Source organism: Monodon monoceros, unplaced genomic scaffold (assembly GCF_005190385.1).
Source record: "Monodon monoceros isolate NGI ecotype Baffin Bay Population unplaced genomic scaffold, NGI_Narwhal_1 Super_Scaffold_3, whole genome shotgun sequence".
NCBI classification, from domain to species: domain Eukaryota; kingdom Metazoa; phylum Chordata; class Mammalia; order Artiodactyla; family Monodontidae; genus Monodon; species Monodon monoceros.
Window position 1 is genome coordinate 3,619,016 of NW_021703780.1, and position 20,708 is coordinate 3,639,723.

The 20,708-nt window shown below is 44.1% G+C and overlaps 1 protein-coding gene across 2 annotated transcripts; it reads right to left on the reverse strand.

Annotated features, from left to right (window-relative positions):
* Positions 1–3: 3 nt before the first annotated feature.
* ECI2 (enoyl-CoA delta isomerase 2) lies at positions 4–20,433 on the reverse strand. 2 transcript variants are annotated; one of them, XM_029243548.1, is made up of 10 exons: positions 20,365–20,433; positions 17,148–17,310; positions 14,926–15,024; positions 14,530–14,718; positions 11,926–11,995; positions 8,506–8,608; positions 7,636–7,756; positions 3,078–3,167; positions 1,335–1,478; positions 4–695 (listed from the first exon to the last, which is right to left on the reverse strand). In XM_029243548.1, the coding sequence occupies exons 1-10, from the start codon at positions 20,418–20,420 to the stop codon at positions 540–542; spliced, it is 1,191 nt and encodes a 396-aa protein (XP_029099381.1). In that variant the 5' UTR covers positions 20,421–20,433; the 3' UTR covers positions 4–539. The 2 variants fall into 2 exon arrangements, with proteins under 2 accessions (XP_029099381.1, XP_029099382.1); XM_029243549.1 differs by having other exon boundaries at positions 17,148–17,325; positions 20,365–20,410.
* Positions 20,434–20,708: the final 275 nt, after the last annotated feature.

The window sequence follows — 20,708 nt, forward strand, 5'->3', positions numbered from 1 at the left end:
CAATCCCTTCATCCCTTTTTATCAAATTATAGGGGGGGGATGAAACTAAGATTCTAATTCATCCTCTAGTAATATTGCTCCCTCTGTTTGCTCCCCCTGCCAGAGGGCTGAAAAAGAACATGCGACCCACTGAAGATGTTGACTCGGTCATCCAGAGACTGTCGGTGTTTGGGCCGATCAAGTCAGTGAGCCTGTGTGGACGGCAAAGTGCAGTAGTGGTTTTCGAACACACGGTCTCAGCCTGCAGCACTGTGAATGCCTTTCAGAGCAGGACGCCGGGCACAATGTTTCAGTGTGCCTGGCAACAGCGATTCATAGCGAAAGACGTAAGACTCCCCACTACCAAAAACCTACGTAAATTCTCAAAGCTGGTTTCACGTCGTTTGTTTTTCATCAGGGCTCTAGTGAAGTATAATTATCATAACTGGTATTTTAGCACTGAAAAAAGGCACAGAGAGGTTTACTTGGTTCAGGAATTGGAAAGCAGAAATAGTAGCACATCCCTTCCTTGGAAACGTTTAGCTTTGATGTGATGGCCATCACAGCTTTGCTTTTTTGGACAGGAAGCTCACGACGGCATTCATGCACTCATCTGACAGCCACCTCTCCCGCAGGATGTTGCTTTCTTCAGCATTAATTGCGTGCAACTTTTCTTTCTCCGTATTTCTGATGACCTGTTTTGAAATTCTCATGGCCTGAAAAAACAAAACCAACAGTGAGGTTAAGAGGCATTCTAAGAGGAGTGAGATTATTCTAGAATTCTGATGCTTGTTTCTCTGTCGTTCATTTGATCCTGTGACACCTTAAGAAATATGTGTAGATAAGACACTGTTCCTCAAACGTTCGTGTGTGCACACATCCTCCCAGGAGGTGTGGGGCAGGGCTTGTGATCACACATTTCTAAGAAGCTGTAGATAGAAACCAAAGCTTCTGGCTCCAGGACATTTTGAGCAGTGAGAACATGAGAAAATCAGTCACCAGCTATCACATATAAAAACGAAGGTGCTGTGTGGTCAGAATCTCCTCAAAGTTAACCTGTCTGGCTGCTCACCTGGATTCAAGGATGAAAGTGCTGGCAAAGGCTGCCTATCAACCTCCTCAAAGTGGTGCCCAGAGAGAACCGTCCCTCGGTCTCCACAGCAATGGAATGCCTATTTGATAAGTTTTGTAAAAATCAGTATTTCTAACATTATTATGCTTGCTTTTAATCTCAGATTTAGATGTGCTCAGAGCCAGCTGTCTTGTTTTTTAAACTGCTTATTCTCTTAAGGCAAACAGATGATTTCCATGGTTCTTACAAGCAAAACAAAACAAACAAGAAAACGAATACTAACATTTGGGGGGAGCTTTGAATATGCTTTCAGCCTGACCCAAACTTCTTTCTGAAAAGTGCTGTCGGGAAAAACTTCAGTAACAAGTCCTTGGGTACATGCTTCCCGGGCTGTTAACTTCTTCCCAAAAACGAGCATCTCTGTTGCCTGCAACGAAAAGCGGGATTGAGACGTTAACGCAGTGAAACAAGGCTCAGCTAACTTCAGAATGAACTGCTTTCAGTAGACACAGGGACATCTCCTTCTGGCCTCTGAGGCTGCCAATATTTCTCATTAAGGGAGAAACTGATGGCGCCACAGGCAATGGTTTGCCAACTTTGGGCTGAGACCATTGGGCTTTCTGGACAGTTTGTAGAGGTTGCTGCTTCTGTGTTTGTCTACGATGTGGAGCAAAAAGAGCTGGGAGCCTGGGGCAGAAAGGCTGTGAGGCAGGTGTTGATTCTACGACACACAGCAGCAATGAGTTCCTGTTTTATACACTATAAACAATTATAAAACAAAAAGAAAAATCACCATCATAGGAAATGCCAACCAACATTTAGGCACACCAACTGTCAAAATTCCCTTCCCCGGGGAATTCCCTGGTGGTCCAGTGGGTAAGACTCCACGCTCCCAATGCAGGGGGTCTGGGTTTGATCCCTGGTTGGGGAACTAGATCCCGCGCGCCTCAATTAAGAGTCTGCATGCTGCAACTAAAGATCCCACGTGCTGCAACTGAGACGCGGCGCAGCCAAAATAAATAAATAAATAAATAAATAAATAAATAAATATATATATATATATATATTTTTTTTTTTAAGTTCCTTTCCCTGGAAATTCACACAGTGGTCTGGCTCTGACAGTTTTCTTTACCTGCCCAGGTACTCCAATGAGCTCCACTTAACTGAAGGAAAGTGAGGGAGACTGATGTTCAGTTTCTAACAATACTGGGGGCACCAAGTGGATATCCTTTCCCATGTTTGCAATTTCTCTTCCAGAAAAGGAAAGACGGTTTCAGAGTCAAATGTTCTAAGCCTTAGGGTCGGGTCTGCCCAAATTTTCAAAGTTCAAAGCTGTATAAGAATTCAGGGCACGTGACTGAAGAAAGAGATTTAAAAAGGGAATTCCTTGGTGGCCTAATGGTTAGGATTTCAGGCTCTCACTGCCGTGGCCGGGGTCGTTCAATCCCCAGTCGGGGAACTGAGATCCTGCAAGCTGCATGGCATGTCCAGAAACAAAAGAAAAGAGATTTTAAAAATATACATTTTTTTCAATGAAAACCTAATAGCAACGAACAGAGGCTCAATTCCCACTCCCCCCCTTTCAGATCCCGAAGGATGTTTGCTAAGCCTCTCCCTACCCCCGGCTCTCGGTCTTGTCATGATCCCCTTGGGGTCCTGCCCATCAAGGGTGGGCACCTAGGTTTCCATAACTGCAGGGACAGACCTGAGCAGCCACTGGGCCCCTTGGAGCCTTGCTGCCCTGTGGGACAGTCTGGAGGAAAGGCTGTGGGGGCCGGGAACGGCGCTGGGAGCACGGGGCACCCAGCTGAGAGTCACCCCCAGTTTGGGGACAGAGCGTCTAAATTTCCCTGCGGACCAGACGCTTCCCACAGCCTGGTTCCTCTATGTTTAAAACTCTTGGAGTTGGGGAGCAAATAATTCGCTTCCGTCTGCTGCCTCTACTATAGAGGGAAAGAACAGAGTGTGGGGTTACTTTTGGAATGGAGATGACATTACCTTTCATTTTAAGGTTTCCAAAAATTACCTTGCTTGGGCCCATTATCTTCGGAAAAGTGTAAGAGGAGCATCCTTCTGGACTCTGGCCTAGGTGACTGAATGGAGTATGAAATGTTGCCTTTTTGAAAAGCGAGAAAAAAAAAAAAGAAAATCATCTCTTCACATGTGATTTCAAAAAATTCACTATTTGTTTCTATCCTCCTTACAATACTTAACTGAAGAACTTTAAAAAAAATTATGGTTATTGTATTATTATACAGGCAGACCTCCTTTTATTGTGCTTTGCTTTATTGTGCTTCGCAGATACCACATTTTTATTTTTTTTTTTACAAATGGAAGGTTTGGGGCAACCCTAAGTCGAGCAAGTCTGCTGGTGCCATTTTCCCAACAGCGTTATTTTTAAATTAAAGCTGTTTTAAAATGTCTGATTGTTTTCTTAGACATAATGCTATTGCATGCTTAATAGGCTACAGTATAATGTAAACATAACATTTATATGTACTGGGAAACCAAAAAAGTCCCGTGGCTCACTTTATTGTGATATCTGCTTTATTGCGGTGGTCTGGAACCAAACCCACAATCTCTCTGAGGTCTGCCTGTATACAAAATCCACTCTTAACGTATGCGGTTTGATGAGTTTTAAACAAATGTATACAGTTATGTAGCCACTACCATGACCAAGATATAGAATAGTTCTATCACCCCCCCCCACGCCAAAGTTTCCTCACGCCGCTTCTGCAGTCTGTCTCTCACCCTCAAGCAACCACTGATGTTTTGTTCCTACAGTTTTGCCTTTTCTAGAATGCATATAAATGGAATCATACGTTCTGTAGCCTCTTCTCCTTTTGTGGGCTTCTGTCCTTAGCAGCAGGCTCTTGAGTCACCACGTTGTTACTGCACATATTAAGGTCTGTTCCTTCTTATTTCTGGAAGTATTCCATTGTACGGATGTGTCATAATTCGCTTATCCATTCACCAGTTGGAGCCACTGTGGTATTTCCAGTATTCCGGATATTATGAATAAGGTTATGATGAAGGTGTATTTTCAACTCTCTTGGGTAAATGCCCAGGCATGCAATTGCTGGGCTGTGTGGTTCACGTGTGGTGTAACTTTCTGAGACGTTGCCAGACTATTTTCCGAGGTGCAGCAGGGAGTTCCAACCACTCCGCGTTCTCCCTAAACCTGTCGTTATCCTTAGTCTTTTCAATTTTACCCACTCTAGTAGGTGTGTTGTGGTGTCTCGGTGTGTTTTTTTTTTTTTTTTTTTTTTTGCGGTACGTGGGCCTCTCACTGTTGTGGCCTCTCCCGTTGCAGAGCACAGGCTCCGGACGCGCAGGCTCAGCGGCCATGGCTCACGGGCCCAGCCACTCCGCGGCATGTGGGATCTTCCGGGACCGGGGCACGAACCCGTGTCCCCCGCATCGGCAGGTGGACTCTCAACCACTGTGCCACCAGGGAAGCCCTTGGTGTGGTTTTAATCTGCTGTTCCCTGATGACTAATGATGTTGAGCATCTTTTCGTGTGTTTATCAGCCATTTGCATACCTTCTTTGGTGAAGTAGCTTGCAATACTTTGCCCACTATTTTTAAGTTGGATTGGTTGTCTATTTTTAAAAAATTAATTAATTTATGGCTGCATTGGGTCTTCATTGCTGCACACGGGCTTTCTCTAGTTGCAGCGAGCAGAGGTTACTCTTCTTTGCAATGTGCGGGCTTCTCATTGCCGTGGCTTCCCTTGTTGTGGAGCATGGGCTCTAGGCACACGGGCTTCAGTAGTTGTGGCATGAGGGCTCAGTAGTTGTGGCTCGCGGGCTCTAGAGCGCAGGCTCAGTAGTTGTGGTACACAGGCTTAGTTGCTCCTCGGCATGTGGGATCTTCCTAGACCACGGCTCGAACCCGTGTCCCCTGCATCGGCAGGCAGATTCTTAACCCCTGCACCACCAGGGAAGTCCCTACAAGTCCTTTTCTTAATGGTGTCTTTCTCACGTGGTTTTTAAGAGCCATTTATACTTCCTTTTCTGTGAGCTATTTATTCCTCTCTGTCGTGTATTTTTATATTAATTTGTTGATCCATCACTTTATAGACACATTTTAAAAAATACATTAGAAAGGTTAGCCTCTATTGTGAGTTGAAAAATTACTTCTTCAATCTGCCATTTGTCTTGATTTTGCCCCGGAGGTTTTTTGATTGGTTTTAAATACCAGAAACTACTTTAATATTGGTTATTTAGACTACAGAGTCATTTGTAGTATTTTTCTAGATGTCAGAAATAGTTTTGTGTGTTTCTTGATGAATGAAAAGTTCTTATGAAAGGAAATTAACTTATAATCAACAATTCCGTAAACAGCATATTTAGACTTCATTTCCCATAATCAGGTATGGTGGGGTTTTTTTAAATGAATATTGCTAGAAGATATAAACATATAATGTACAAAGCATACAAATCAAAATAATAAAAGTATAAAGTAAACAGTTATTAATGTCACCTGTCTTCTCTTTCCCCCCCTAAAAGAAAGCGTATTGGAGAAAATGTGCTGAGAAGTCACAGCCTAAAGAACATGACCAGAAAACTGAAAGAAGAAGCCAACCTTGGTAAGAGCCACAAACAGGTGCGTGGAAAGCTGATAATAAGCAGCATTTAATTCACTTATAAACATTATTATAAGCAATGGAGCAGTAGATGTAGTTAAGGGTTAGATGCTGGCGTCAGGCTGCCTGGTGACCCTGGAGCTTCTTAACTTCTCTGTGCCACGGTTTTCTCATCTGTAAAATGGGGTGAGAGCACCTGCCTCGCAGGGCAGTTAACATGGGCATTTACTGAACACATATAATTGCATCAGCAGAGTGCCTCCTAGATACTGAGCGCTCAAAGATCTATTACTGTTATGATTTCTGCCTTTTTATTAACTCAAAGAGGAAATGTACTGTTTGCTGACAGAGAAGCTAATAGGCAGAGGCACTACTTATTGCCCATAATAAAGAATAACTTGGTTATATGGGTTAAATGTTAACCCACATTTAATATGGTATCTATTCATGAAGCCAGAAATGAGAAACCCTGTAAAATGAATTCCTCTCCACAGCTTCTTTCTTCTGTGTCTTTGCCTGATTTTAAATTGAACCTTGGTTTAATTCAGTTGGGTGAACTCTTAGCAGTGGTCACTATTTGTCAAATATTTTACTTTGGGCCCAATCTTTTAGCATACATAATATATATGCATTTCCCTCTGATTTCAATTTTAATTCAAATTGTATCGTAAGATGGGAGTCCTAGAAATCTTTAAAAAGATGATGTACATGACAATCATTTGGAATCCAGTGGGAGAATCGGGACAAGATTCAAATATGATGATACTGGCCTCCAAGTACTGAAGAATGAGACCCCCAAGGTCAGGTCAGGAACTCCTGATCCCACCCTGCTCAAAGCAGGTCAATTAATTGGTCATTTAACACACAGAATGTGACCGAAGACTGTTAATTTCTGCCTTTGAGCAGAGACTTCCACCTACAAAGGTTAGGTAGCCTAGCATCTAGACTTCCATTTGCTATTTTTATGGGAAAATTATTAGTAAAAATTAGATCCGACAATATGCCCAACCTCATTGAAAGGAATCCAGTAAAAGGTGAGCCACAGAGTTAAGGACCCTCATATACGGCCCCATCAGTGGAGAAAACACCTCCAAACAAAGCCAGGAATCTCTTCAGCGGTAAAAACCAAGTGTTCCCGGCAAGGCTGTATGTACATTAGCAAATTGTACTGCCACAAAAGCAAAAGTCACTCCAAGAATCTGATAACCCTAAGAGGTGGTTATTAGTTCTACAGTAAACGTTCTAAGACAAACGTTCATCACATTTTTGTTTATAAGGATAAAAACTGGAAATATTCTAGGGTTCCAGTGTCAGGGACTGGTTAAATTAGATAAGTTAAATAACCCAAATGTTAGCACTGCTTATCTGAGTGGTGAGATAAGGAGTGACTTTTAAATTAACTCTTTTCTTTGTACTTCTCCATATTTTCCAAAATTTTATTTTCTACTATGACATATATTATGACTGTAGTAGGAAGAAAAATTAAAATCTATATAATTCAATGGTGAACACGACTTCTCTGAGCTTTGGTTTTCTTATCTGCAAAGGAGGGAGTGAAAGTAGAATAACGCCTGAAAGTTCTTCCTTATTCTGGATTTATAAATTCCACGATTCATTTACTTGGAAAAACTGATCAAATAACTCACTTGCATAACCTCCAAAGCAGCTATTTTTTGCCCCCTGCTAACAAGCTTTGAAGGTTCCTGACTGTTTTAGAGTAAAAATGAACAAGTGTTGTGTAACGGGATTAGAGCACAGAACCAAAAGAGCTGGGGCAAAAATGTTCACAACAATATTCGTGTTTAGGAAAATTCAAGTTAATAGTAAAGGAAAAAAAAAAGCGTCATATTAGACTAATTCTTTGGGAAAAATTTAAATTCGGTCCATTCTACCATAAACCATATGTAATCTGTTTACTACTAGCAACAATAAAGGAGAATTCAGAGGATCTCTTTTTAACTTGTATAACTTCATACATTTCTGGGAGCTGACTTACCCTGTCGGTCGCATACACGATATCAAATAGCCCGAGAATGGTGACGGAGATTCCTACAGCTGGTCCATTTACCACTGCAACCAGAGGCTTCGGAAAATCTATAAAACGGTCGACAAAATCCCTACAGACGTGGAAATATAAAAGCATGTTTAAATATGCCAAAGTAGCATCACTGAAGTATGCAGGCGAGACAGGGTGAGTCTGGAACGTGCTTTTCTGGCCAGGCTGGTGGATTTCCCATCGCCCAGCAGTGCCTCTCTGCCCTGCCACCTCCCCGGCCTCTCGCACCAGGTTCCTCCCATCTGAACGGCACTTGAGGGAAACTCGCAGAGTCCCACAGGTCAGCCTTGGTTCAAATCTTGTGTTCTAGGCATTCGGTCAGGGACGGAAGCCAGCTGTAGACTCAGAGGCGAGGGTGGCTGCCAGCACGTGCTGCAGTATCACAGCTCAGTGGGCACCAGAGATGCAGCGGGGACTAACGAGGCGGGAGGAGACGCCTTCACGCCCTCTGCGTCTTCCCAGACCATTTCAAGTCTCCTATGAGCAGCGATCATGGCAGTCACGCCTTCCTCTGGCCAGAGGAGAAGTTGCTAAACTCCTCTGCCTCAATATGGGAGAATTTAATTGGTAGCGGTAGTTGACTTGTATGCTTTCCAATCAAATGTGGTGTAGGGAGGCCAGGAGAACGGGTAACAGAAGTTACAGTGATGGAGCAAATGCCCCCTACTGATAGAAGCTTGGAGAAATATGCTTGCCTAAAGTCACAGCCGATTACACGGAACCTAAGAAGTATTTATTTTACTTTGGCGCAGCTGAAGACCCCACACCGATAAGGATAAGCCCCCCGGGATGAGACAAACGTGCTCTCACCTCAGTAAAACGGCCCCGCTTCTGGCTTTCTCCTCCACTCCACCAGGGGGAATATCCGTGAAGTTGGTCAGATCATTCCCACTACAATAATAGTCCCCATTGCCTGTAAACAAAATCCATGGATCCAGCACTCACTCACTCTGCAGTAGTCACTGGGCATCTTGTATGTGCCAGGCTCTGTACCAAGCTCTGGAAATACACTGGTGGACCAGCTGGGGTCCTGCCCTAATTGACAGACCAGGGAGTCAGCTGGACCTTGATTTAAAGACACATGAATAACTGTAGGCAATGCAACTATGATGATGCAAACGGACACGAGGACAGGAGAGCAGGCAATGGGGCTCTGCTCTCGCCTGGGGGTTCAGGGAGGGACTTTGCTAAGGCGGGAATGACTGGACTGAGATCTGAAGGACACGGGCAGGGGTAGATGGAAAGAGGGTGGGGGGAATACTCTCCAGCGGTGACAGCATGTGCAAAGGCTCTGGGGAGGGGGGGACCCAGCGTAGCATGGGCTGAGAGAAACAGATGCCTTTAATTTTCTTTTTTCAGTCCAGACAGATAAATTAGAAAACAGAATTTAGGAAATCTATATAACATGAATTAGAGAGGCAAGTCTAATTGATATAATTGTAACTCTATACCTTAAAAATCAAGAATGAACTTATAATTTTTAAAAATTTTTTTTATTTAAAATATTTTTTCATTACTATTATTTTTTGGCTGCACCGTGTGGCATGTGGGATCTTAGTTCCCCGACCAGGGATCGAACCGGTGCCCCCTGCACTGGGGACATGGAATCTTAGCCACTGGACCACCAAGGAAGTCCCTGAACTTACTTTTTAAGTGTCCCTGGATGATATAAAATATTGGCCATTTTGTTGATTCTTAATCTTCAAGGCAGAGATTTCAATATATAGCTAATATACACGAAATTTTAATAGATTCTAAAAAAAGTAGAATTAGTAAAACCAATCATTTCTGATTATTATACAATAAACTAGGAATTGATAACAGAAATGGAAAACCAAAAAAAAAAAAAAATCCTTTCTGGAAATTAAAGGACCTACTATTACAACGTTGAGATCAAACAGGAACTAGAAAACGAACGTGAAGGATATACAGAAAATCACCACAGGAAAAGTGCTATTTATCAAAACCTAACCTTTCGGTTTCCTCACCTGTAAGATACGAGTAATAATAGGGCCTAATCTCACGGGGTTATTGCAAGAAAGCTTAGAAAAGTGAAGAATCAAAACGCTATCAGATGAATTAAAATGCTTAGACCAGTGTCAGCAAACAGGAAGTATGATAAAAACGTTAGCCGGTATTACCATTATTATGAAACCCAGCAACTTCACTTCTAAGAACATAGCCTTTGAATTTTGCGCATTCACTGCAAGACATGTGTCCAAGGATACCCTTGCAGCATGATTTTAATAGCAAAAGACTAAGTACAGTCTACCCATTCAGCAATACAGGAATGATGAAATAAATTATGGAATCCCAAAACTTTCGTACTTTGTAGTCCTGCAGAGAAAAACTTAGATGTATACATGCTGACAGAGAACCATTTTCCGGGATATGCTGTTAGGAGAAGGTGGGTATAGCGTGTATGTACTATATGCTTCCTTTTCTGTTTACAAGAGGTGGAGTACACACACATACACACGTAGGCAGTTTCTGGAAGGCTCAAGAAAAGCTGAGTTTTTCTAGGAAGCAAGACTGGGGTTCCAAGGAGAGTGAGATTTAGTTTTGCTATACGCCATTTCACAATCTCTGGATTTTCTAAAAAACCATGTGCCTGTATTATACTTTTAGTTAAAAAATTTTTTATGTATATGTATAGCTGATTGACTTCGTTATAGAACAGAAACTAACACACCATTGTAAAGCAATTATACTCCAATAAAGATGTTAAAAAAATTTTTAATTAAAAAACCAGAAAACATTCTTCTCCTGTATCAAGCCAACGCCACCTCTAGACTGATTTTGTTGCCTCCGTTCTCCGAGGTGTATTTGTGAAACACAAGGGCCATGCTCAACTCTTCCCTTTCCTTCACCCCCCCTCATCAGCTGTTAGGTATCTCTCTTTCTCCTCATCTCCCTTTTTTACTGAAAGATCTCTGATATCTCTATATAATATTATATATTTTACAAATTTTAATGAAAATTAAAAGAAAATAAAATCACTCTGGGAATTCCCTGGTGGTCTAGTGGTTAGGACTCTGCACTTTCACTGCCAAGGGTGCAGGTTCAATCCCTAGTTGGGGAACTAAGATCCCGCAAGCTGCACGGCGTGGCCAAAAAAGAAAATAAATAAAATAAAATAAAATCAGTCCTGCTTCCACTGCGTCAACAAACGGTAACAGCTCCCGTCTCCCAAGTACCTGCTGTGAGCCCTGCCCTGCACTGTCTCGTGCCACCACCTCGACCATTCTGTGGGGTTAGGAAGACACTGTCTTCTCCATTCAGGAAGCAGAGGTCGCCCACAGGTAGTGAGGAATGAAGCCCGGATTTAAACACCAGTTGATCCGAGTCCTGACCCTCAGCTTGTACCACTACACGCAGTGCCCCTTCCAGGTTCAATGACTTCCATTCTCTGAGTTCTCATCAGCCCAGGCCCAGAAGCATCCATCATATTTTCCACTTATTATCACAGTGCTGATATAATTGCTAATGCTTTTTATTATATCTTAAACGTTTGCTATACTGTCGGTTTTTAGAGTTGTAATTTTTAATACTTGTACAGTATATAGTCTACTGGATGTTCTATAATGTGCTTTATTATTCTGTCACGCAGCATATTTACAATGTTTTAACATTTTCACAATTATAAGTAATGCTGCAAAGATTATCTTTCTTGCATGAGACCTTTCCTTTTTCTTGGATAATTTCCCTAAAATAAATTCCCATAAGTGGGATCCCTGTATCAAAGTATATGAACATTTTACATACTGTCAAATGCCCTTTCCTTAGCTACTTACACTTTTTATAGCCATCACGCTGCTGTCAGCAAGGGAGTAGAGGCATTTATTCTTCCATAACCTTGTCAAAATTGGGTATAACAGGAAATTTTGCTAATTCAGGTAAGTATAAAGTGGTATCTCATCATTTTGATTTCTGTTTATTAATCTGGTTGCATTTTCCTTGTTTCTTTTATGCCTGTACTTTCTCATATAAATTATCTGTTCATTTTACTCACCCGATTATCTAATAGGTCTTAGTACTTTTCTTACCAATTTGTATCTGCTTTTTACGTGATAAAGATATCAATCCTGTGTCTATCGTATTTTTTATGTATTTAAGAAGTAGAGTATCTTAGCACTAGGAAAGATATTAGAGCCTATTTACTCAATTTCCTACTTAGATGAAAATCCCCCCAAATAGAAATTTAACTAGAAATCTAAGAAAATGTCTCACCTGTTAAAACAGTTATGGCTGAATCATCCTTGCTTGCAGCCTCAAGTGCAAGCATGATGTCGTGATACATCTGTGTGAAAGGGGGAAGACGAGGAAAAGAAAAAAACTCTGAAAATGGTAACCATCACCCAGGGTCTTCACTAAACATCAGTCTGCAAAGCCCACCCTCTGCAAAGTGCCAAACACTTACGCTGGCTGTATTTATAGAGCCAGAACGAAACACTGAAAGGACTTCCATTCCTTCTATGATTACGTGGTGCGTATTCTGTACCAAGTGCTATGTAGAAGATGCTGGGGAACATATCCACGTTTTTCCCCCAAAATGAACAAGTAAGACACAGTCCTTGAGCTTTTGGAATTAATAGACGGGGAGGGACAGTTCTAAAATGGGTGGAAAGTACAAAGCAGCAGAAAGCTCAGAGGAGCTGCCGGTCCTTTTCTAGGGTGGGTAGGACGGGGCGGGGAGCAGAGAAAGATTTCCAGGAAGCAGTTTTTTATTTGGGACGTCAAGACAGCATGAGTGTGGCAGGCAGCCTGGGAGTGTTATGGAGGGTGAGAGGCTGGACTCCGTCAAGAACAGTGGGCCCAATATTTCAAATCAGCAACGTCTCTGAAAATCTTGGACGTGTAGCTCTCATAGCTTTCAAGGCATTTAAAACAGGTGCAGTTTCTACCTTAGATGAGGGAGAGAATGGTGAAGAGCGCTGACGTTTACAGATACACATCCTTTACTGAAAAAACAGACGCATGGACTTTACATAACGTATGAATGGAGGTGAAATCATTTCTACTGAGGGAGGGAATGAGGAAGTAGTTCCACCATGACTACCGGGATGATGATGAAGCATGACAGGGTATCTGGGAAGAGCCAGGCTTAAGGGATGGAGAGATCGTGGCTTCAACTTAGATCTTCCTGGTTATTAGTCATGTGAGTTGGAGCAAATAAGTACTTAACCTAATTATTTTATTGTTAGGTAGCATTAGTGGTCGGCTCCTTGTGGGAATTAAACCTCTGTGTGGAAAGTATCGACACACACGCGCCACTCTGTAAAGAGTAGTTATTACTATTACTATCATGGATATATAAAAACGAGTCAGTGGGCTTCCGTGGTGGCGCAGTGGTTGAGAGTCCGCCTGCCGATGCAGGGGACGCGGGTTCGTGCCCCGGTCCGGGAAGATCCCACACGCCGTGGAGCGGCTGGGCCCGTGAGCCATGGCCGCTGAGCCTGCGCGTCTGGAGCCTGTGCTCCGCAACGGGAGAGGCCACAACAGTGAGAGGCCCGCGTACCGCAAAAAAAAAAAAAAAAGAGTCAGGAGAAAAGGAAAATGTTTTGAGACTCGAATGCTTTGTTAACTGCATAGTGCATATCCAACTTCATGGAATCCTTATTTAAGACTATTTTAAGGTAGTGTGCTTTTTCTACTACAATAGAGGTGATACGTCCAATGAAAAGGGGTTACAGCCCTTTTGAATTTTACTCCCAGTTCAGCACCAAGTATCCAATTAATTCTCTACTTTTTTTGTCAAGGGGAAAGGGCTGAAGTGGCTATTTTTTCCTTAAACTTCGGTTTATTTTTTTTTTAAATGATACATATGTTTGTTTCGGGTGTATAACATAATGATTTAATATTTGTATACATTGTAAAATGACTGCAATAAGCCAATGTCCATCACCACACATTGTTACAATGTTTTTTCTTTGTGATAAGAAATTTTAAGATTTATTGTCTTAGCAACTTTTAGACACGGAAAACAGTATCATAGTCGCTGCGCTGTGCAGTATATCCCTGTGACATTTTCATTTTATAACTGCAAGTTTGTACATTTTGACCCCCTTCACCCCACACCTCTGACGACCACCAATCTGCTGTTCTCTGTATTTGTAAGTGAGGTCATACGGTATTTGCCTTTCTCTAAGCTATTTCGCTTAGCATAATGCCCTCAAGGCCATCCACGTTGTCACAAATGGCAAGATTTCACAACTTTTTATGGCTGAACAGTATTCCACTGTGTATATGTACCATGTTTTCTTTGTCCATCATCCATTGATGGATGCTTAGGCTGTGGAAGGGGTTATTTCTATTATTGTTCTAGTTCAATGACCGATTCAAAGACTAACAGTGCCCTTGTGAAGCAGCTCATTTCAAGCAGAGCTGGGTTATGATCTATTTAAGTTCTTCTCTCCTTTTTCCCTCTACTTGTACAAAATAAAGCTCCATGCAAGTAGATTAGTACTCACTCTCAAGTCTAAGTGACATGAAGATATGTCCAGGGAGCGTCTACGCCAACCTTAGAGAAGCCCTCTGCATCTTCTCTTACTGTGACATGTGTTTCATTTATATTCACATCATTTATCTGAGTTTCCATCATCAGAAAAGTTGCAGTGCCTTCTGGGCATGCAGAACCTACCCGAAGCCCACGAATTCTAAATAACGAATGTCCCACTCTGCTGTATGAAGTAGCCACAATCATTAATCTTCTGTACAAATCAAACATGAGCTCTCACAGAAACAGGAAGGATGCTGACACACTATAGTTTTTGAGTGAAACAGGCAGAGGAAGAAAAGAAAAGCAAGACGGACTCTTAGGGCAGGTCGTGTTACCTGAGTGGTGAGTGCATTTTTTTTGTCGGGCCGGTTCAATGTGATGGTGGTGATGCCATCTTGGGAGGTCACCACCAGGGCGTCACTTCCTGGTTGCTTCCTGTCTGCTGCAGGTGTCACCTGGATGGAGGACTCAGATGAAGCACTCAAACTGGACACCAAGTCCACGTAGTTATGCCTGGCGGTTTCCTGAAGAGAGATGACAATTTCAGCCCACGGTCAGTGAACAAGCATTCTGAGAAACTTCCTGGCAATGAAGAAAGAACAGAGATTCTGGTTCGGTAGAGGGGTCTCAAGATCTAGAAGGCTCATCTGTAAAGGCTTAATAATCAGAAGCAACCCCTTCCTTTAGGAGCACAGCAAATGGAATAAAAGCAGAATGATAAGTAAATGTACCTTGGGCAGACTGCCAAGAGCATTCCAAGCATCCCACTTGGCCTTATTGATAAAGTCAAGCACACCTGGTTTGGGCACATTACAAGGTCCTTCAGTGGCCTGTGAAAAGGAGAGGGGCAATTATTGGTCAAACGCCCATGCAAACTGGAGCCTTAAATAGTTAAGACCCATAAGATGCACGCTAGCGTGAACGCACCTTTCCCTCCCAAGGTACATAGATTTATTTGAATTTTCTTCTCCCTTTGATGCTGTTGCTAAAAATGCACAAGCAAGAGAAAAAAGACTGGAGGGACAAAATATGCCATTGGCTATCAGTCCCTAAAATAAGTTATAACTGCCTGTGCATGAAAATAACGCAAGATTAGGGTTTGGGGAAAGTATTGAATACTTTTTAAAAAATCATCATCGTTCATTAGTTTTAGCGATGGTCACATTCTTCATACATGATCAAAATCTTCAAGCAAACAATCTTCAAAGGTAACTCGCCCACAAACATTTTGAACACACAGTGTATTCTGAAAGCCCATTCAAAAGGAACACCCTCCCCAACCCAGTTCCATGGCAGATATCTGATAACTGAGCAACACAGCTGCAGCTGCGTACGAGGCGGCAGGGGTGGGGTCATCAGAGCCGCTGGCCCTTAGGACACTTAACTGAAGGACACGCAAGCAGAAACCAAAAAGCAACTAAAGTTTACTTGTTTGAGGGGAGGCGCACTGAGTGTTTTGAGATGAAAAAAATACGCACTCAGTTATTTTCAGAGATGGCGATTTAAAACTCCATTTAATAACCATGCTTTTCAACTTTGTAATATAACTAGCTGAAAGAGGAAAGAAGAAAGAGGCTTTGAAAAACAAGGGCAGCAAAGGAGGCTAAGACTCTCCAAAGAAAGAGAGATAAGACTCACCTCGCAAGAGTTAGCCATCTGAGAAATTAGAGGCAACGCAGGCCGTAAGACTGCCCCCCTCCACTTCTGACACCAAGTGCGAGACTGGGGGGCTCCCGAAACCACCCTCGGGTTCAATAATCTGCTAGAATGACTCACAGAATGTACTGAAAGCTGCTGTACTCTTGGTTACTGGTTATTAGGGGGAAAGGATACGGATTAAGGTCAGCAAGGGAGGATGCAGAGGGTGGAATCTGGGGAAGGTGTGTGTGTGACACCCCAGGCCGCCGCCAACCGGCCACTGCGGAGTCAGGACAGCGTACTCTTCCAGTCCCAGACTAATGAGTGACAACACACAGAGTACTGCCCACGAGCGAAGCTCATTCAAGCCTCAGTGTTCAGAGTTTTCACTGGGGCTCCACCACCTCGGCATGATTAAAGTGTAATCGCAGCCCCTACTCGAAATACCACTGTTAGGCTCTACAGGCGAACAAAGACACTGCTATCGCGCTTGGCATTTCAAGGGCTTAGAAATTACCTCCCAGAAGCCAAGGGCGAAGGTCAGACCTCTTTGGGGGCAAAGTTAAGTTCTTTACTATACACACCAGTATGAAAGTAAGAGAGGCTCACATGCGTCACAGGAAGAGAAAAATAGAAAACACACAGGAACCCAGAGGGGCTGGCTTCCCAGGACATTTTTCAGACATTGTAACTTAAAAACTTGAGTCTTAAAATTTTGTAATAAAAAATTTCAAACATATACAAAAGTAGAATACTGTCATGAACTCCCAATCTTCGTCACCCAAACTCAGTAATGCTCATTTTTGCCATACTTGCTTCATCCACCCTTTTCTTTCCTTTTTCGCTTCATTATTTGAGAGAATGCCAAACACCATACTATTTTACCCCTAGGTACTCAGTATGCATTCCTAAAAAAACAAAAACAAAAACAAAACATTTTCTTATACAACCATGATGCCATTAAGAATAATTCCTAGGTAACACCTAATACTCAGTTTCTAATCAAATTTCCCCAATTGTCTCAAGAGCACTTCTTCAGCTGATTTATTTTAATTAGTGGCCAAATAAGATCTACACCTTTGGTTGTTATATCTTTTAAGTCTCTTTTACTCTGGAGTGGTCCTGAGGAGTTACTTTTTGCCTTAATAATATTTTGAAGTCTAATATAATAAACTCTCACGTATACACTCTTGGTAGGAAAGGCAGCAACACAATCCCTAAAAGCATTAAGGCTGCATTTTAGTACAACACACAGCACGTCTGTCTGAGGACCTATCCGCTCAAAATGCCTTTATATCGCACCTTAGGCATTTACCTGCTTATACAGTGCATACAGTTTTAGCTTCACTTCATTTCCTGGATCCTTCTTCAAGAGTTTCACCTGATTCGTGGCATTTTCAAAGTCCTTCTGGCTGGCTCTCATTGCTGGGCCACACAAGTGCAGCTGAAGTGCCGGGAAACGAGTGACCTGCAGAGGACTGCAAACAGGCAGGCTGACTGCTAATCATTCCCAGCCCTTACACGCCAAAATGCTACGTTTCTCCAGAAATAGTTTCCCTATACTTCCCCAGCCACCTGGCTGTGAATGGTTAGTGGTTTCCAAAACTGTCCCGAGATAAGAAATCAGTACAGAAGCTAACGGCAGTCATGTAGCCTTCAAATCAAACAGAGAGAAAGCAGCCAGAAGCCGGGGAGCCGTGGAATTGTGCCACGGGCAGGAAGTCAGTAGAGGCCTGTGGGATGGAGGAGACCCGGAGTGCTGCGCGGGGTGTGAAGATTGCAGAGCCACTTGCGTACAACTGAAGTGAAAGCAAAAACCCAAAAAGTTGTTTTTAGAAGTGAAGGGGTTTTGATATAAGAATGATGTGAGCTGTGTCAGGTTGACATCTCATCTTCCTGGCTGGTAGCCGCTCGGAGCTCAGCGTCTGAGGGGTCCTGCAGGGGATGTACTTGTAAGAGCAGATGAAGTGACTATATGCAGAGGGGTCACTGAGACTATAAATCCCCAGAGTTTGTGAGGACCGTCCGAGAGTGTCAGTCTGGGCAAGGCTCCCCTCTGCTGATCCAAACAGCTCTCCAAGACCTTGGGGCACTAGCTCCTGCCATGGTAAAGGGGACTCTTCGATCAGCAGTGGTGAAAGCCATGTAGCGGCCACCGAAGAATCAGCCTGCCTGGCCACATCAGCAACCTGCTCCAGCATCAAGGGACTTTTACTTGGGGGCTGGCAGCTGGACATCAGCTCTTGGATGGCAAAGTCAAAACTCTTTACTGCCTTATGAAGAGGCATTATCCTGTATGCTACTGGCTTGTGAAATTATTACTATTCCCACAGTGAACCTGGGTTAAATAAAACAGTGGCAAAGACAATCTCAGTCTCTGAGTTTAATATGCCTGCCCCACCCCCAGACAAAATATAAAGATACTGAGACCAAGGGGGTAAAGTACAAAGAATTCAGTCATTTGGGCCCCAAGGTCCAGAAACAGCCTCTGCAGTTGAAACTGAGCCCCCCTAAAACCGAGTTTCCTTACCGAGTTTGTGAGTCATCCCTCTGTCCAAAACTTTATTCCCTTTCTTGTCTCCTCTGACCTCAATCCTGGGCTAACTGAGCACTAATCAACCAGAGTCAGATGACTAAAATTGCTGCTGTCAATAACATCGTTTTTGTACTAAAACTGCTATTATAGACATCATTGTTAACGTGCAGACTCAGGTTGTTTCTGCAGAGCCGGACGAACTCACAGACCCCTGTGCCATGGACCACCTGGCCAGAGAGTTATAAACCAGAGACACGCAATGATTAATAAATGTCACAAGAGGATAATTAATTTCAGCTTCTTTGTTCTTCCCCTCAAAAAAAAAAAAAAAGCCTGTAACACAAAGATCAATTTGGAGTGGACCTGAGGCTTGTCCTCCCACTGCCTTGCTTAGTGCCCTGCAATAAATCCTTACTTTGCTGCAAACTCCTGCTGTCAGAATTTGGTTTTCTGCCCCTCAGGCACATAAGCCCTTTGCTCAGTCACATAGTCACTGATCAACAAAGTATAAACTTTTATCAGGTCAATTCCTTACTCTGCTCAGCAAACATGTGTGTCCCAGCACACACACAGGTGAAAGGAGGGGAAAATGAAGATGTAAGAAATGTTCAGAGGAGGGCTTCCCTGGTGGCGCAGTGGTTGAGAGTCCCCCTGCTGATGCAGGGGACACGGGTTCGTGCCCCGGTCCGGGAAGATCCCACATGCCGCGGAGCGGCTGGGCCCGTGAGCCATGGCCGCTGAGCCTGTGCATCCGGAGCCTGTGCTCCGCAACGGGAGAGGCCACAGCAGTGAGGGGCCCGCGTACCGCAAAAAAAAAAAAAAAAAAAAAAAAAAAGAAATGTTCAGAGCAGAGATGAGCAGTTGCTGGCATTCCAGATAGAGAGCACTTCTTTCTTAGGGAGGTGAAAGACCTACCTGGGGGAAATCTACCTGCCTTGGATGCTAGGCTGTGAAGCCTGCTGAGCAGACATACTCACCCCTAACCCAGAGATGTCTAATGAGCCAGGTGCAGAGCAGAGACAGCAAGTGCTACCAGGTAACTAGCTTTTTAAGCACACACAGTAAGCAGAGGGGAGGGGAAAGCATCAATGCACAGCAGTGAGGTCACAAACAAACAACACTGTTGTTTCACAACAAATGACCCTGAGTAATAAAGTTAAAGGCATCAAAGATGATTAAAATAATAGTTACAAATAAAGCCCAAACCTAACAAATGTATCACCTCCTCTGCAATAATGTAACTTTCAAAGAGTAGGTTCAAACCTTGAATTAGCCTCATTCAGTAAAATTAGCCTTCTATGAGTTTTACATTAAATAATTGAATCCGTTTTTTTTTTTTTTCCAAATAGGGAAAAAACTGCATCTTACATGAATTTGGCACCTGGCAAGTTACAAGCAGAAAATGAAAGGAAAACTTAAAATGTACATAAAGGGCGAAATGTGCAAGTTCTCACAAAATATGGTGCAAACTTATTTATTTTAAAATAGAGTTTTTAAAAAATTACAAAACACGACCGCTTAATATATAAAATCGGAAAAATCATAACTCCACCCCCGAAGGCAACCGGCACGTTCCAAGGTTTTCCCCTTGCCGGTGCACAGCCCGGTTCTGGTTTCCACGTGGCCCGGCTGTGCATCCCGCCACCATCACTAGGCAGGACGTTCTCCACGAAGCAGACGGGTCACCCCCACCTGATCTGGGGGCACGCTCCCACGGCGGGCACGAGCCCGCACGGCCGCTCACGCGACCCCCCCAATTCAGCAAAGCATCTCGGAGCCCGGCGGCGGGGGCGGGCGGGGACGCGCGCGACGAGACCCAGCTCGGCAGTCCTGACCCTGCGGCCCAGAGGAGGGCGAGCGGGAGAGGGACACCTGACGTCACGCTCTGCTGGAAGCCCGCAAACCCTGCTGCTACCGAGATGCGATAACAGACAGCGCGCCCCCCGCAAGCACAGCGGCGTCCGAGGGCGACCTTGGGCCCGGGCTCGGCACTTACCTGCTGAGAGCGCCCGAGCACCACAGCCGCGCCAGCCTTCCGGCCACTCCAGCCATGGCTGTTCCAGGGCGTGGGCGGGACTGAGGGCGGGGTGTGGGGGTGGGGACTGACTCCCGGACGGGGCCGGGACACCATAGATCTGAGCGGGGCCGGGGCGGGGCGGGGCCTGAACGCGATAGGTTGGAGCGGGGCCAGGGGCGGGGCCGGAGCCCGGGGAGGGCGGGCTGGGGCGGGGCCTGAAGGCGACAGGTGGCGGCGGGGCCGGGGGCGGGGCCCGAGCGGGGGGAGGGGCCGGGAGTGATAGGTTGGGTCGGGTCAGCGGCCGGGGCGGGGCCGGGGCGGGG